The sequence below is a fragment of the Fusarium verticillioides genome, chromosome 8 (genome assembly GCF_000149555.1).
Source record: "Fusarium verticillioides 7600 chromosome 8, whole genome shotgun sequence".
Taxonomy (NCBI): Eukaryota; Fungi; Ascomycota; class Sordariomycetes; order Hypocreales; family Nectriaceae; genus Fusarium; species Fusarium verticillioides.
Window position 1 is genome coordinate 859637 of NC_031682.1, and position 17825 is coordinate 877461.

General features: G+C 48.3%; 4 protein-coding genes and 1 non-coding gene across 5 annotated transcripts; 1 reads left to right on the top strand and 4 right to left on the bottom strand.

Moving 5' to 3' along the window:
• Positions 1–139: 139 nt before the first annotated feature.
• Positions 140–232, top strand: FVEG_16114. Its single transcript has one exon. It is a non-coding gene; the product is annotated as a tRNA-Glu (tRNA).
• Positions 233–567: 335 nt separating this feature from the next.
• On the bottom strand, positions 568–2236 carry FVEG_07460 (hypothetical protein). Its single transcript, XM_018896111.1, has 4 exons — positions 1976–2236; positions 1729–1925; positions 983–1678; positions 568–923 (listed from the first exon to the last, which is right to left on the bottom strand). Exons 3-4 carry the CDS (start codon positions 1519–1521, stop codon positions 701–703), a joined length of 762 nt encoding a protein of 253 aa, XP_018753517.1. The 5' UTR covers positions 1522–1678; positions 1729–1925; positions 1976–2236; the 3' UTR covers positions 568–700.
• A 538-nt stretch (positions 2237–2774) lies between these two features.
• FVEG_16113 (hypothetical protein) lies at positions 2775–4645 on the bottom strand. The gene has a single exon (XM_018905354.1). It carries the CDS (start codon positions 3852–3854, stop codon positions 2910–2912), a length of 945 nt encoding a protein of 314 aa, XP_018753516.1. The 5' UTR covers positions 3855–4645; the 3' UTR covers positions 2775–2909.
• Positions 4646–12189: 7544 nt separating this feature from the next.
• On the bottom strand, positions 12190–12481 carry FVEG_16112 (hypothetical protein; the record flags this gene model as incomplete). The annotated part of the gene is made up of 2 exons (XM_018905353.1): positions 12190–12387; positions 12443–12481. The coding sequence occupies 2 exons, from the start codon at positions 12479–12481 to the stop codon at positions 12190–12192; spliced, it is 237 nt and encodes a 78-aa protein (XP_018753515.1).
• Positions 12482–15842: 3361 nt separating this feature from the next.
• FVEG_07459 (hypothetical protein) lies at positions 15843–17567 on the bottom strand (the record flags this gene model as incomplete). Its single annotated transcript, XM_018896110.1, has 1 exon — positions 15843–17567. The coding sequence occupies one exon, from the start codon at positions 17565–17567 to the stop codon at positions 15843–15845; it is 1725 nt and encodes a 574-aa protein (XP_018753514.1).
• Between the last annotated feature and the right edge of the window lie 258 nt (positions 17568–17825).

Here is a 17825-nt window from a genome sequence, read left to right on the forward strand (position 1 = left end):
GAAGAGAAGAACAATGATAATGACAATGAGAAAGGAACGCGTCCATTCATGGTAGGCCAAGAATAAGTGCTGCGCTTCAGTGCCTGGCAATGATAGAGACCAACTCGGACCCCTGTACCATATATCATAAGCCTTATCATCCGGTATGGTGTAGTGGCTAACATTTCGCGCTCTCATCTTCAGCTGAGGGATCAGTACCGCGGAGCCCAGGGTTCGATTCCCTGTACCGGAGTTCTTCTCTTTTGCCGTTGTGTATCTTTTATTGCTTGCAAGTCGTATGCTTTCTCTTTCTTTTTATCCTCAGGCGTGGCTTCATGGGAGATGTTGTTGTGATATCGGAGGCGAGAAGTAAATAGAGCGTGTGGCATGATTTAGGGGCAGGCTGTTATTTAGTCTAGAACGGCTTCAATCTTCGAGGCAAGAAGCCGAATTATTAAAAAGTTTTACCAGGATTTTACGACTTTACCTAAGTCTTGTTGTAAGTTAAGACTGAGATCCTAAGTTTAGATCAGCCTCCTCACTCACTGGACTTATGCTACTGAAGGAACATATATACAGTCTTGTTTAGTCGGGTTATGCACCTCATCTATACAGAGCATGCAGGTTCATTTATACTTATTTCTTATAACTGAAGTAAGGTAACTAAAACTCAAGACAAAGGAGACTACAGCTTAGTAGGTTTACCCAACAGCTCACACGCTTAACTACCCCCATGCTTCCTCTTTAAGTGCTTTTTTAAATGATCTCGTCTCGCAAAGTCCTTCCCACAGTGCCTACACTTAGGCTCGCTTCGACTAAGGCCCATCTTGGCTGCCTCAACTGGGTGGTTACTCCAATAGTGCCTCTCCAGATCGCGGTTCCACTGGTGCCCCTTTCCACAGATGTGACACTTCTCAGGCTTATCTTCTTTTCGCTTCTGTCTTCTGGAAGGAAGTGTTAGCATAGACGAATCAATGACGCAAGTCTGGTTAGGATGGCTTACTTCAAGTCACAAGGTCTGGTGCCTGGCTGCATCATCGTTCTTCGTCGTCTGGTTGTTGTGCTTGATGCGTTTTCCGCACTTTTTGTCCATAAGCGGTCGGATATTCGTGACTGCGATAGTGCTACTGGACTGCTTTGGGCCATTGGTGAGGAAGAGCTCGTGTAAGTAGTGGAGTAATTGGATTGCTCTGTGGTTGTTATAGAACCAGCAAGAGCGGTAGTGATGGGATCAGTGGGCATCGTCATGAAGTCCCAATTCATAGGTAAGATATCAAGATACGTGGTATCTAGAGCTAGCAGCTCTTGAGTGTTATGTGAAGTTGGGTTGATATGATCGGAGTAAATGTTAAATGAGTTCGTATTAACCGAGTTGACTGTATCTGCAAAGGTTGTTTCCTGGTGTACGTCGGCAAACGCTGCGTCATTCGTATCATATGGAGCATTCCATGGCAAGCTTTCCAGGTCATCGCTTGCAAAGTCTACGACGAAGTCTTCTTCGCTCATGAAGAGCAGACCACCGTCGGGGACCGGGTCGTCCATTGTCGGTCGGGTTGGACGGGGCTTGCCACCAGTGGCTATGCCCAGGAGATATATGTTGGGAATTGGAGAATCCGAGGTTTTTAATGAAGCAGATTTCGAAGGAAGAAAGTTACAGGACACCTTTTTACGACATATCCGGGTCCATTAATCGTGTTGGCTGACACTGTAAGTCTACTGCAACCCCGAGAAAGCAAGGAGCCGACATACCCAAGCAAAAAATGAGAAAAACAATACGCAACAATGAAACAACTCCTTTTGAGAGGGTTCGATCGCGCGTTGCTGATGCACATTCCGGGCGTCTGGCCGGATCTTGAAGACCTACATATGGATGTGTCTTTGCGCAATGACAACAGGGCTATAGGTCCTCAAGATCCGGCCAAAGTTGGCATGTTGGTAGATACAGCCTAAAGGGGTTGTTAGCCTTTCCTTTGAAAGCTCGCTGGAAATAACTTACGTTCGCGCGCATACAAGCTCACCACGCATGACAGGTACCAAGTTATCATGCGCGGCGAAGCTTGGAGAGTCTCCAGCACCACCAGAAAGACCACGATCTGCCTAATAACAACATAGGCACCTAAAACAGTTCTCAGACATAGCAATGTAGCTAGTATGATATGTCTGAGAACGGTTGTAGGTGCCTATGCTGTTATGCAGATAGTGGTCCTTCTGGTGGTGCTGACATGTGTGATTTATTAGAGGGACACCAGGTCTCGAAAGCACAAAAGTGAATTTGATGAAGAGAAAGGAGGGAGTGAAAACAGAAAGTGAAGGGGCAGGCACTGGGAATTTATGCTGATCAATGGCGAGTTTCCAGATGAGCCGTAGATGGCCTCTCATTGGCAGGTTTGGAGGCCTTTGCAGATGCTCGTGAGGGGCAACGTCATATGATGGTCGGCCTCCCAGGCTAACATGTCTTCAAATCTCTCACTTTGGGACACATGAAGAAATGGCGAGAAGAAGCAGATAGAACAAGAAGCTGAAAGCTATCTGATGTTCCATTGCTCTAATGTCATATTCTTGACCGCCCAAAACTTGACGGACCCTGTATAGGGCATGCAGTCAGCCTAGGCCATATCGTTTGTAGACCGAATTGATCTTGGTGCTTCCCAGTCACTTGATCACAATGTTGAACTACGTATTGATCCATTCCCAAAGACATGCCGCGGTGATACATGAGCAGGTAGTTGTCAAAAAGAACATTGTCGTAAGCCTCCGAGACAACAAGTTGGTCATAAATCCTGGACAGAGTTAACTGTAACAAAAATAGTTTAATTCAAATTAAGATCAGACGCGTAAAGAAAGAGCATATACGCATACTATAACCCCCAAGACTTCCTACAATCTCGGCCCAGTAATGTGCTCTGCTCCGCTGTCTGCTTGCAATGCTCTTATGCTAAGTAACGATAGTTATAAGGCTCTGCGAAGACGCCTTCCGAAAGCTCTTCTATTTCATAGCTTTCCCTCTGAACCTTTTCCCAACCAAGCAGATGAGTGCTGGAATCCAGGATGTCAGTCTCAAAGTCCATATTAAGGATCGTTAAATCGTTTAGACTCAAGATTCTAGATGCTCCGGAATCGCTATAGATCGTTTCACCATCCCATGGTTGGTTAAGTGTGAAGTCGCACTGAATGATGGCGCTTCTCTCTCGCACTGAAGCTATTCCCTGGGCTGGTGTTCTAGTAGGAAAAGGATATTCATGGTGGTTAGCCGGGGCAATCAGGCTGTGGGTAATGCAATCCGTATGAACCGTGAGCCAGGATATATAAGGTTTCATAGATATAGAAAAGGCCTCTGTTGCAAAATTGAGGTCAGGATGGCCACTGACAATAAGGGAGTATGAGTCCGGAGGTAACCCTTCCTTCAAGGCCTCCAAGAGGTGCATGAGAAAGCCGGTAAAGGATTGACCGATGGCATTAGATTGGATTTGATGTCGCTCAGTTGTGCCGGCAAAATACCAAGAAGGACCTTGGACATCGAACATTAGACCCTGAATCCCGAAATTCTCGCCATTGACAAGTATGTTTCGCCAAAGGTTTATATAGTGCTCAACATGAAGCTTCGGATTCTCTTGACAAAAGGGAACCATGCCTATTACATGAGACTCAGGAAAAGCAGCTGCATATCGATCTTCCTTAAGGATAAGCTTAGATATTAAGAGACGCTGTTGCTGAGAAAGTTGCTTAAGGAATCTGATCGCATGAGCGGCAACCGAGAACCAATATTTTCGTTTATATCGATATTTCGGACCACGATAGCCTGGGAGATCAAAGCCTAACTGGTACCAAGCTTCTGCACGCTGCCAACACCTAGTCATTTGCATTAGATCTACCATTCTTTTGACTTCAGATCGAGTCGGTATGGCCCATGGATCGAATCCCAGGTCGAAGAACTCGTCAATCGAATGCGAATCATTCCATCCCGGTAAAATTTCTCCAACAGCCTGGGTGAATTTGGTGTTTGCCTGCAAGTTGTCGCAATAGGTACGTCCTTGTGCGTTTCAAGGAGGCTGTGCTATCATCCCCTCGATATCTCACAGAGGCGACCCCAACTGTTGTTTTGCCGTCATCTCGAAATTGCTGAGCGTCATAAAAGGCTGACATGTTTCTAGCTTCGACGGGAAGATCTGTACGTTGGTCGTAAATCCTGATGAACTCTCGTACTTCCTCCATCACGATAGGCATGTACTGAGAATACTCAGGACTGGGCTCTTCGTATAAATCAGGCGTCAGAAGTCGACCCAGCCGAAGGGCCATGCCTCGTAGTAGAAAGAGATGGTAATGAGCTATCTGGTTGAGCATGAGGGCCTGCTTCCTCCAATCTGGCCGATAGATCGTCGAGAAGGTGATTGTGTTTAAGAGTGAAAGGGAGATGACGCGTCCCAGAGGCAATGGAGCGACATGCTAGCATCAGCAATATCTGGACAGCCTGGCCACTGGCCTGGAGCAGCTTGTCGCCATCTGAGACGTAGCCGCCATCTGCCTTGAAGTAGTAATAATAGATTTGGTCGCGCAGCTCCAGGGGAAGGCCTGAAAGGCCTGCCCTTTGGGCGACGGGAGAGGCCGCAGTAGACACTGTGGGGAAAACGTCTGTGAAAAGCTAGGGAAACAATGAAAAGGATGATCTGTTGCAGATGTGAGGGACGGATTTGGGGTAGAGCTTTTATGAACGATGGCTACACTGGAAAGATGACTCACAAAGCGACAACCACAAAACTTTACTGGCAGCACATAAAAACTCAAAACAGATGCAGACAGGTAGTAGGCTAGATTACCATGTTTACGCATCGGCTATCAGGTCTATCAACTCAAAATACCCCTCCCAAAAACATACTTCAGGCAGCACTTGGTGACTCAGGGGTGAAAGGTGGCTGCGCTATGCTATACTGCTGAGTGACTGGACAATTGGGAAGAGCAATAAAGCTCGACATACTAGGAGAGGTTGAACTGGCTGGATGTGGCTGTGCGAGTCACTAAATCTTGAGAGCTTCAAGTTGAAGAAAGCCGGAGCCATTAGATGTTCTTGGCTTGCATTTTACCGCACCAGGAAGAAGCAGCTCAATAAATGGGCCAACAGTCCATGCTCAATTGAACCGGGTCTTCTGGCTCAGCTGTCGTTTCTCCGCTTGCGTAGTAATACACTCGGCAGTAGTATTATTGTTGAAGCCTCTGGAGCTTTAGCATTGCGTTGTGCAAGTGAGCCATAAGAAGCTTTCGACCTTTGTATTCGGCAGTCCAACTCGACCCAGAGAGGAAGAAACAGACCATATGTCTTAGTTTCCGCTGTTGGACGAGGCCTCTATGCTCCACACAGCTTTCTGAGTCAAAGCCGACTGTTTCGCTGCTAGAGCAAATGTGCTGATAGTTGATAGTCTGTCCCATAGCATGAGAGGCCTGTATAGAGGCGTGGCTGAAAGAAAAGACTTCTTCACTAACGTGTCCCTAAATGAACATTAGTGTAGGAGTAGCTCTGGGATATAAGAAGCCAGAGGATCATGCTTCGTATGTCTTATGCTTGGAATCGACTTTGACGCCCACAACATGGCGCTTCGCCACCTGGTTTGAACATTAATCACGTTCTGGTAGTTACTGATCCAGTCTAGATCATTATAATGCTCAAACGGCGATGCCTTGGATAACAGGCAGAATACTATTATATAATAGAGATCGTCGGTTGTGAATTCCATGGGTTAATGCCGCCATAACGGACGTGTTTGCAGTTCGGAGAGTTGTACAATAGCCGTGAAGAGAATTGACAAGGCCAATTCTCTGTCTCCTTTCAGTGGAAAGAGATCTTCTGCTAAGAATTGGGGCACACTTGACAGACAGCGATTATAGTCGATCGCGTCTGGAGCTCCGTAATCTCATGACACTGTGGTCTGTCGCAGCTTTCAACACAAAACAAGGTTCATGCGGCCATGATATTGGTCGAGGCCCTAAGACTGCTTTGCACTTCTCATTGCCGCCCTCCTCGTGGAAGAGCCAGTTTGTAGTTGTGTCAGTTTATAGCTGTGTCAACGTCGTGTTGATTCTCTTCCCCTTCGCTCGGGTTTGACTGGTACGAGCAGTGTGTTCTGGATCAGCATCTCTCCTTCATCAACCAGGATTGTAAAGCCCCCGTGGGTACCTCCTGTGTCTCCAGCTCCTTCAGAGATAGGAATTATGTCTTGGTTGAGTTTCGGACTGGCCTTGAATATATCCGGGCCATTTTGAAGCTTGTCGTGATGAGGCGCCGAATTTGGGTTTGTTTTGGAGAGACATTTGAATCACCATCTAGATCGACGTCTACACCTTCGTCCTCCACATATGCTTGAATAGGTCGCTTTGCGCATTAGATACAAAGCAGTTAAAAAGCACCGCTGCTATGCTTTCCTGATAAGAGCTATGTATAGAATTGCGTGCTTGAGAAAGTAAGCTTGGTCTATGCCTAGACTTGACGCCGATGCCGCCACCCTATCGCGGCGCAGACCCAGAAGGAGGAAAAGATAGCTGTCAACTTCCGTGAAGCTCGAGAAATTTTGACCATATCTGTCGCGGCTGGTCTAGCAACCGGATCGAGCATTGACCTGCGCAATTAGGATCATCCCCTCATATAGACAGGGAAGCTCAGCTCATGGCTTGATTATCCTCTAACCAATCCTCATTAAGGGCTCCGTTGCCACTTCAATCTGTCCCTGCGGCGAACCAGCTCTTGAGATAGTCAATTAGTTAACTTCACATTCTTAGTGGCCTATTGCTTTTATAACATTATATTCCAAGATCAACCAATATTTGCAGGTAATTTGGGCTCACCGTCGTGCCTCTCGCGTAATTCTGCGAGCTAGCTCTTAGACAAGGAATCCTCCAGTTTACTGTAACATGTTCTCAGGGGATGCTATCCCCATGTTCTTCCTTACCATAACCAAACTGGAAATAGTACAGTCAGTAAAAATTCAGTAAAGGGGGTCACATATAGGCTAGACATTTTCTAGGAATGGTTTCCCATTCTTGATGGTCAGTACATTGCCTGTCAACAAGGTTGGTCGCCCGTTGCAATAGACTATAGCGATATTCCTGTTAAAGTCGTTCTTGGCCGCCCAATTATGAGGGAGTGATAGTTTAAAGTTCTCTCTAAGGTCGCTCATTTTGTCGCGTATTTATGTCTAAAGGCAGCAATTGCAATTAATAGTAAGAGAGTAACTGATAGAAGTGCTTCGCGCACACTTATTCTGACTAGATAGGGAAAAGAGCAATCTGGGGCCGGGCTAGGGCTCTATACAAAGACCCAGAGAGCTACAAATCTGTAGCTCTAGTCGTCAAGACGTAGTAACCTTTCACAGTTAAATCTATACAAATCGTGTTTTTTTCTTCATGTGTGGTTAAGACAGACACTATACTCAAGGGGCCTCGGTAGAGAATGTTGCTATAACTGGCAATGGGGTCTACCGCATCGAAGGAGACGGCAATAATCGTCAGGCAGTTCTCGATAATTACATGAGTACGTAGTTGCGGGAAATGGGGCTGCAAATTTGCACCCCCTGTAAATGGAAAACAATCACCACCAGGTAGAAGCGAAACGTCATGTGCTGGATAGGAGCCGTCAGTGAACTTCCTGAGGCGAGGGAGCAGATAGTCTTTTGACTGCCGCCGGTTTGTAACGCTCAGCTTCGACACTCCTTAGCCTTAGACTGGAAGCTATTGAGAGAAATGCCGTTTCTCTTGTGCATCCGGGCCTTCGCCCCAAACCACTCGTGTAGTAGAGCCAGCGTTTTGCTTGTATCTGTAGATATGCCGCGGCACTGGCCACCTCGGGTTAGTATCAATCTGAGAAGAACAACAAGTTGCCTTGGCCGGCAAAGTTATCACTCCTGTCCGGGGGTGAAGGGTTCATCTTCCCCTTGTTTCCCAAACCGTCTGTCGCGTGGATGCATATTACACCATCGCGACGCGCAGGCCTAGTTCGCCCTGAGGATAACCATATGAGAGAATATCCGTTGGCTCTCTTGTGGTGCGAAATTGACTGCGGCTAGAACTACTAGCCAACCGATTGGACTCTTGGACACATTTTGTGCTCATGATAATCTCTGATGTTTTGGGCTATTGCAAGCATGATATTGGTGATCATTGATGCTCTGGAGAACATGTCGTGCCGTTTCGGGGAATTGGTAGAGTGGCTAACTTCGAGAGTCAGGCCTCCTCCTTGAAATAGGTTCAGGCAGGTGATGTAGCCTTCTTGTTTGGCAGTGTCCCTTACGGCTGGATTGGGATCTGTTGACATTGAGGCTTGACTGACGACACGCCGGCTACTGCTGTTGCTTTTGCAATATGTTCTATTGTTGCCTTTCTCGCCTGCGGCCATAAAATCTTTTCCGTTTTTAGGTTTATCTCATCCCCTTTGCCGTGCTTCATCTTCATGGCCTGTGCTTTCCGAAAGGTCGTATCCAAAATTTCGAACGTCATATTCAGTTGTTCGTCTCGCTTCAGTGATTCATCTTCCTTCTTGGATATATAATAAGGGCCGTGCGATTGCAGATCCCCGTATTCGTGCCTGTCGCGAGAAAATAAGGATTGATTTGCCGTCTCTCGTTAGTTGACGTGTACCAAGGCCTACGTACTCGTCCTCATCGTCGTGCATGCGTTTAGAAGAAAGTTATTTGAAGCGCAACGATCTTATTGCACGAGCCCAGAACATGAACGTGGTGGTGGTGGGGTGGTTGTCTTTGTAAGAAGCTGCAAAGATCCGGTTATGAAGGTTGACCGGCATGCTTCGCCACCTGATGTCCTTGAGCTTTTCTAGCTGTCCCCATTGCAAATTCCAGAGATTTCATCCCGGAGCATATGTGACAGCCACTTTACACAGGTCTGATGTGAAAATGACTCTAGTACTGTAGGGATGATCGTCTCATTTTGTCTGCTGGCATTGGCCAGAACTCAACGATTGGTGGCGAATTTCCGGTCGAAAGACTCCACGGAACACTTAAACAATACCGCTGTAGACAATTCCCTGGTCAACTGAGTCCTAGTCATGTTGAGCCATGATGTGTTACCGTAGACTCATAGGCGTTGCAGGTGCCCTGCTCTTTCCGGAGGGTGTCTTATGCTAGTAAGGCTCGCGCTCTTCGCAATGGGGCTCTGTACTATTCAAAGGCTTCGGGGACCCATAGAGCATTTTGGAAGTTCCAACGGGGGTTGGGGACTAATGACCGTATGGGCTGGACATCGTGTCTTGTCAAGCAAATATGGGGGACAGAACAGAATGGCTGTATGTCCCGAATGGGGGGCTGGCGCTCGATTCGCAAGGGGTAGGTCGGGGTTTGAGGTAGAAATGCCATTTGCCAGTTGTAAATGATATATCGAAGACGGTCAATTTCTTGTCTTGGGTGCAGTGTTGGGCTTTCTCCATGGTTTGGAAACTCAGGTCCTGATGCTTGGGAAAACTCCTAATCTTAGGGAGAACCCGCCTCGCCTTCGTTTCATTGATCTACTCGCCATATTTGACCTATACTTTCATATGTTGGATGATCTGGAGCAGGTGACCTCGAGTTTGATGGGGGCGTGAAGAGTGTTATGGGGGCTGTATCAGCAGCTATCCCGACCATCTCTTTCCGAATGTCGGGCTGGAAAGGTCGTGGTCTGTGTCTTATCTGAGGATGTGTTCTGGACTTGAACTGCCGTCTGAAACGCTATTAGAGTGATCTCACACATCTCTAACCACAGACAGACAAGCCTTTCATCGCAATTTCTCAATACCCAAAGAGCTTGTGGCATGAATGAGTGTCACAAGCGAGTGAACTGCAGTTTTCGAATCTGGAGGACGCCGATTTGCTCATAGATATAAATTTAGAGTTTTATATGACTTGCAGAGTTGACACTGATTTGCGATCCTGGGAGATCCGGGCTCGGAGGCTTTGAGGTCTCGTGACAGGGAGACTTTGCAGGAATTCCTGAGATGATGGGGATATAAAGCAGGTAAACATGACGAACCGCTATATTGCAGTTGTCAACTCACCAATCTTTTCTAATAACGGTCCACAATCTGGTGGTATTTCCCTTGCGGCGAATCCATACTATTATGTCTTGCACATTTTCTCTTGCAGCTCTCTCCTCTGCAGCTCTCTCGTCTGCAGCTCTCTCGTCTGCAGCTCTCTCGTCTGCAGCTCTCTCGTCTGCAGCTCTCTCGTCTGCAGCTCTCTCGTCTGCAGCTCTCTCGTCTGCAGCTCTCTCGTCTGCAGCTAATTTACTGGGCGCACACCATAAAGCGACACCTCGACGAACTTTGACAGATCATGCCGATACGCAGGCCTTGCATCTGCCCCGACAAGTCCTTCTGTAATCAGAGAGTTTGGGCTTGAAACCTGGTCCTTATCCTCATCTTCACCATCTTCGGCGATCTCGTCAAGTCTTGCATGGATAACCTGGATATGAAACTCCTCTCTCTTGGGTTTCTCCCTATACAGATCCTCCTCTTAGGCCTTATGCGTAGTTTTCTTAGCCATGTTCTTTCTTGACATGGCTTACTCTAGCGCTTGTAACACTGCAGTTCGCCCGGGTCGTCGCAGTGTCGGCCGGGCTCACGGTCGTCTGTGTTGGGTTGAAGACCGCGACGCCCGAATTCGACGGCTCAACTCCAAAGATCGATCATGATAATAATTGTATCTTGTAGCCATACCCTACAGTTGCAGAAATGTCACTACTGGCGCGGCAGCCAGTAAGCATTAAAGCTGATTTGCAAGGGCGTGGGAGAGCTAGACATTGAACGAACGGATGACAGTAGTCTCTCTCGCCCTGCAGGCTCATAGATTGAGATGACTGAAGTAGCGATACGTTGTAGTTTGCAGTTCTTTGATAGGCCATTGATACCGGCGGAGGATATGACCCAAGTCGTCGGGCTCCCTCCACAGCCGAACTAGACGTTGAGCAGCAAAGACCTAAGACGGGAGCTGTGGTGCCGCGCTTATCTGGGCATAAGCTTAAAGCGACATGTCAATAGCTTTGTCATTTTTCGGATCAACACTGCCTTTGCACAAGGCTTGAAGTTAGTTACAGTGTATGGCTTCATCGGCACGGTTGTAACCGAGTGCGTGTACGCGGTCTTAGTCCACAAAGGTCGCGCTGAATGCGAATGAGAGAGACATCGCAGTCCTCGATGCCTTGTAGGATGTGACTTGTCTGTTTGTTATGTACTTTATGCTTTTGTTTTATCGTACTGTATTCGTTTTATTGGCGTACGATCTCTTTGATGATGAAAGTGACTTTTGCGGGTAGACGCCGATGCATTCTCGCAAATGCTCTAACTCTTCCTTGTCACAATTATGTCTTTCTTGATATATTGCTGTACATGCTCTCGGCAATGTCTGAAGCTCTTGGTTCTCATCCAAGGGGCTTCCTCCAGTAAAATCACGCTTGATGAACTTCTCTCAGCCGTATTCATCATAGCGAGAAGACATTGATGATGCCCTTTACTCGCCTTTAGACTGCTTTCACTGACTTTGAACCACTCCAACCATCGGGTGCGATATTGGGAGGTCAACGCATCGTCTAGAGATGGGACACCAAGAGCGTTAACCTCATTTGTATTGCAAACGAGCTGTTCCTCTCGATGCTTCTCAAATTGACGAAGGGGGCTCCTCATGAGGGGTAATGGGTACTCCGGGTTTCCACATTATCTGGGTAGGATGGCGTTCTTAATGATAGCCAAGTACTTAGGTGATAGCTTAGCCATGTCTTTGAACCCAACGCTGGTTCTTCAATGTCTTCTGGAGTCTACCTCGAGATGCTCTGATGTCCAGTAGGTGTACATAAGATCGGGGATATTGATGCTGCTGGCCAGACACCGTCTCCTCAAGCCATTCAATGCGAGTGCTTGAGAATTAGTGGTACACTCAGCAGGTCCTGTCCGAATAGAGCTCATATGGATGCTAGACGCAGTCTTTGACCCGATGCAATTGCTACTGGTGAGTCCGAGTGAATATCTCCTGACGAGGATCTTGTAATCTTGACTGATTCAAAGTGTCGTGCATAGTGAGATCGTTCCATGGCGCTGAGTAGGACACGTAACTGACAGGACATCTGAAGCGTTAACCTCACTTGCAGTGCAAGACTATAAACAAGCTGTTCGTTCAGGTGTCTTTGAGACCAGCTAGTAGATCATGTCATGTGCAGACCGCCACTGAAGGCCTGTAACCACCTGTATCATAGAGTATTCAACTCGAAGTAACAGGAGGCCACTCGACCAAGCCCACCCGTGATGAGGGTCGGGTCGCTCTGCTTGCGGAAGTCGTAGTTAATCGTGCCTGGCGGCATGTGTATGGTCTGTCCAGGTTGGAGGCCCAGGGAGCGTCCCTGTCGCTTAGGGGGCATTGGACCCTGTCCTACTCCAGCCACGATGACCTTGAAATCCTTATATCAGCAAGATTCACTTGTATCTGGCCTGGGGACTACTCACCGTTACGAGGTCCTCCGTCGGTTCCTTGACCACAGCCATTTCCGAGTCTATCAGTTCACAGCCTTGTCCACAGTTGGATCAAACACCCTATTGATGTGGCCACTATTTCGGAGAGACTGGTGACCGAAGGCATACGGACACATACCAGAGCAGGTGAGCAAGGCTGTGAGACTTGATGATATGTGTTCGCAAATTGCCGGCGTGTGTGATCTGTTGCCGCAATCTTGACACTCGTGCTGTATGCTCATCTGGTATTTGGCGAAGTGTTCAGAGTGACCATCTCGTTGACGGTTGGTACGGTTGAGACAGGAACTTGTCGACCGGGTTCCCGTCAATGTAGAAGGAGACCGCAAGGGTGTCAGTATCATCACCGAAGTAGAAAAGGGGAGATAGCCTAAAGCGGATCAAGTAGGGCTAATCTATCTCTACTATAATAAATTAACAATTATAAGGCATATCTTCAAACTTAGCATTATAGGGGATTGGGATGTGTGGCGGCTGCCATTCGTCTGCTGGCTCACCATTCATGACGGCGGTGGTGAAGAAGGCCAGGACCGCCATCAGATTGACCTTCTATCCGAGCTTGCCCGCAATAGGCCTCCTCGAGAGCGAAGTCTCTGGGCTCCTTTGATCCATAGCTTCTTCTCAAGTTGAACCTGCTCCCGACATTCTTTTTTATGCAGTTATCGCACAGGCTGGTGTGACACCACAAATAGTGCAAAGAATGTAGTGTAGAGGGTGCTACACTAACAAATTTAAGGTCTTCAGCGGCAGAAGATGATCTGTCCAAGCGTAGACCAAGTTCAACGAACAAACTGATCTTCGAGAAGACTCGGAAAGACATGGGCCGCCCCCTCACGGCCCTAATATAATACAAAAGCAGCACGGCCAGGGGGGGCCGCACTATGATAGTTGGAGAAAAGGAAGAAAGGAGTTAAAGGATGGGAGGAATACCAGAGATGTATAATCAATTTTCGGAATCGGGATAACTTTCCATTCCAAGTCCATCATTTCCTAAAGATATGGATGTCGGTGGTCGATCGAGTAGTGGTTAATCTTTGGCATAGTAATTACGGAAGTTGACATTGTCTCCATCACAACAGGAACGATGCCTTGGTGCATACATGCAAGGCTCAATGTGTATTGTTCCGAAGGAATTGTAAAAGCGTACCTAGCCAATATAATGTGCACGATCCGCATGCTGAGAGCGGGTACGGCTTCGTGCATGACAACTTTGGTTTGCTGATGCTCTGGAACGTACACTCTAAACTTGTTCTACCTGGAAGCTCCAAGTACTCAATCGGAGTTTTGAATTACGTTCGAGTCAATTTTCGCCCGTGATTTGGGTATCATTTGCCCCTCTCGAAGATGGTGTATGTAGTTCTCGCCGAGTCTATTCGAGTTGTTTTACATCACGATGGTATCAATGCACTATCCTTACTCCCAAAGGGCAAGGGCTCAGATTTGAATAGAATATAAAACATCACTTGCACCAAGTAATCACAGTTCACATGTCACGGTCTCTTCCTCAATGTAACTGCCCAACCGCCAGATGGCTTCCCCCCACAGATATCCCACCTTCTCACTAGACAGCCTAATTGGCATCACAACATGGCCAAAGTTTCGGATCCAGCCATCATTTTTACGTTGTCGCAATCCTCTGGGCTCTCCATTCCTCCTCTCATGCAGCAGTCTCGCAACGCTTCCCGTTAATGCCTCGTCATCTTCCGCAATGACACGCTCTCCCGTCCTTCTCTCAAGCAAACGTCACGATACCGGAGCAGAAGCCAAATTATGACATAGTCAGCGGCAAGTTGCAGTCCTGATACCACAGCCTCCTCACCTATGCATCTCTCCGTCCACCGGATGCCTCCACGGCACCGATGTCCAGCTTCATCCTGCCAAACAACTCTCTTGGGCATACATACATTATCGGGACTCTGGACTCGGAGTGCCACGTCTGTGCTTCTGTGATACTCCAAGTCTGTTTCTCCTCGATTCATGTACCAGACTTGAAATGGATCCCATAACGCTGTTTCACTCGGAGATAGCTTCCCCAGAGAGGCTCACTCCCGTCAAGGTCTCGGGAAGCAAACATAATCACGCCTCAACCACATTTCTTTTCATGAATATCTATCCCCGATGCATATACTCGTTTGGGTCGAGTACCCGCACCTGTTGCTGATGGAGATTGATGGGATATTGTTCGAATACTCGCCTCCACGACGGGGACAAAAGCTCTCACCGACGCCGCATTGTAGCTCAGGGCGTTTGACATATGACTCAACATGCAGCCTGGCGTATCAGATTTCGCCCGCTTAAGCTGGTGGCGATAGCACAAACAGTTGATCATTACCGTTAATCAATTCACGGCACGGAAACGCTGTCAGCTTTGTGCCCCTACGTGTAAGTCGCCACTATGAGTCTGAGGACTTCACATGTCTCAACTCGGCCAAGAGGCTGTCAGAGGTAGAGGGCAATGTGTGCATAGTGATTGGGCCGACAATGCTACCAATAGCTTTGCGTTGGTGGATCATTCCATGACTATAGGTTAGGTTGAAGACAAGGCTTTGACTTATCAGAAGTTGTCATCAGATGAGGTTTGCGTGTCCATGGATGGGGTGAACGAGAGTTTTTGCCCCAGAGGTCAAGCTACAAGCCAGAAATCTCAGCCTGAGTTTAAATGAATCCAATAAAATGGATACTGAAGTTCAACCATGGCATTCACTGCTTCCAAGGCTGTTTCAATCTTCAGAATCCTTGCTCCCACGAGGCTTGGTTCAAGGTAACATTCACGTAAAGTCACAAGGAAAAGTCAAGTGTGAGGCGAATTAGCTTCATTTCTAACCAAGCCAGGCCATGTATCGGCCTGCCTCATCTCTATCTGCTATGTCTCGTTCGGCAGAGCAACTAAGAATCCAGAGCGAGTGTGGTATCCCCAACGCCGATGATGATATGTAAGAAAAAGAAAATACTGAGGGCCATCCCTTCCGATGCCATGCATGTCGCACTCCAAACGACGTACAAATGATTTGGCCTGAGGTCACAAAGACCACACGGCGATAAAGCCAAGAACACACAGTCTATTATGCAAACTTGTCTTTCCACTGTGATCCAAATTCCTTTCAGATGCCAGGAGCTAATGGTAAAAGCAAACAATAAAAACATCCACACTGCCCATCACGCCGTTCATCCCGCATCCCGAATCGCCTGTCTGCGATCGAGGTAAGTTTCGTATTTCGTAAGACATGTTTCGTTTCGTAAGGTGTATGAAACAATAGAACAACAAATATCAATGCCAAGGCTGAGATCGTAAATAAAATCCGATATGGTGAATACATGCGTCAAACGCCGTAAAATGAAGTCCGAGAGCGATCCACTGAGAGGTCGACTCAGCTGTCTAGGCAGCATAGGCTTCGCCGCGGTAGGCTGGGTACTCGCTAAATTGCACATCGCCATAACTTGAAGTCTTGACCTTTGCGGGGTAGTAGCCAGCAGAGTAGGTAGCATCACGAGAGGGCATGGAGGGACGCTCAACGATGCGAATACCGGGTTGGCCGGGGTAATATGAGTAAGCCTCCTCAGCAGGGGTGGTGCGTGAGTATGAGTTCTGTAGCGTTGTACGGCCGCCCTCATTAACTCGGTACTGCATCACATGTTCGCCACGCGACTCAGGAGAGCGGTGCTTCTTGCTGCTACGGTGAGATTTACGCTCCCGTTCGCGGCGATAACGTTCATACTCATCCTCTTCATCACTCTCAGGGACCTGAGCTTGCATCCTTGTGCGGCCACGGCCGCGGGGATCGGGCTCAGGATACGCGCCACTGAAGGTTTGAGCTCGAGAGATGCCTGGGACGTGGCGACTGTAACCCTCATTGGGCATAGTATTCGTCCGTCTGGGAGGAGATGTGGTAGGTGCGCCAGTAGCTGTGGCTGACTTTTGCATATGAGGACGAGCGGTAGGAGGAGTAGCCTCAATAGGATCGTCGACAACCTCAGGCTTGTAAGCCTTCTCGCCGGTGGATCCGCGTCTAGGTTTGGCTGATGATCGACGGGCATCGTCATCATCAGCCGGAGCAGCGAAAGGAGAGCCGACTGGGGGAGGTGTAGGGGCGGGAGGTTGAACCATGTGTCGAGAAGCATATGAGCCTTTACTTCTAGAGGCCTGGATGTAGTTGAGTGCAGCGTTGGTCTTATCCTGGTATTCCACGGGAATGGGTGGCGGGTGCATTGAGCTTGTCGTGGGAGGGACCTCCTCACGATGTGATGATCGATCACGCTCGCGTCGCTCATCATGCTTCTTGCTTGACTTCTTCTTCTCGGACTTTGATGAGATGGGCTCACCATCAAAGGTCTCAATATAAGGTTGCTTGTGTCGCTTCTTTTCCTCAGTTTCTCGCTTGCGAGACTTATCGCGGCTCTTCTTCTCGGCACGTCGGGCTTCCTTCTCAGCCTCCTTGTTCTCCTTCTCGGCACGGCGAATGGCTTCGTCGGCAGCTCTTCTTCGTCGCTCACGCTCACGCTCCTTCTCACGGAGTTCTCGGGCATACTCCTTCTCTCGCGCTCGTTCCAATTCTTTCTCCCTCTCCCTCTCTTCGCGCTTTGTAGTCTTATCTTGATAAGACTTTTCCCTTCTCACAGTTCGAACTCCCTCGAAGATATCTGCAGCGCGAGGATGCTCATCCTCGTAAGAACGAGAATAAGCGGAATAACCTCGGACGGGTGATGGCTGTCGGTCCGTCTTGTGTGTGCGGTCATTAGTGCGAATTTCGTATTTATATGTTGTAGATGTAGATGTAGGTCGACTTGATGAGGGGCTCGCGGTGGCCGAAGCGGAGGGGCGGCTTGATGCGCTCGCAGCAGCCTTTGCCCGCATCTGCTCGCGGAGTTCTGCTAACCGGGCCTGATCATCATAGCGTTTTCGCGCCTTTTCGTCGGCCAATAATTCGTAGGCGGTTTGAACCCTTTGAAACTCGTCCTGCTTCTGGGCCTTTAATGTTGGATCTTGAACCTTATCGGGATGGCACTTGAGAACGAGCTTTCGGTGTGCAGATCGAATCTCGGGCAGTTGCGCATCTTTGGCGACACCCAAGATTTCGTAAGGGTCAGGAGTTGATGTAGACATGTTGGGCTAATTGCTTTCGATTACCGGTTGGGCTGAAGTCGGGTATATAGGTTAACAAATGGTAGTCGCGAGGCTATCTATTGCATCGATCCGAAGGTCGTCGGAAGGGCGAGGCTTTGGCGGATCTTGGTGAGGCTGTCAAGGGGCAAGGCAGGGCTGGATGGCTGTATGTATATTAGGCCAAGTTGGGTATTCTCCGGATTGATGTTGTTGTCCAGCGATAGGAGGCGGTCGCAGGATAGGTGGTCTGGGCTTTGG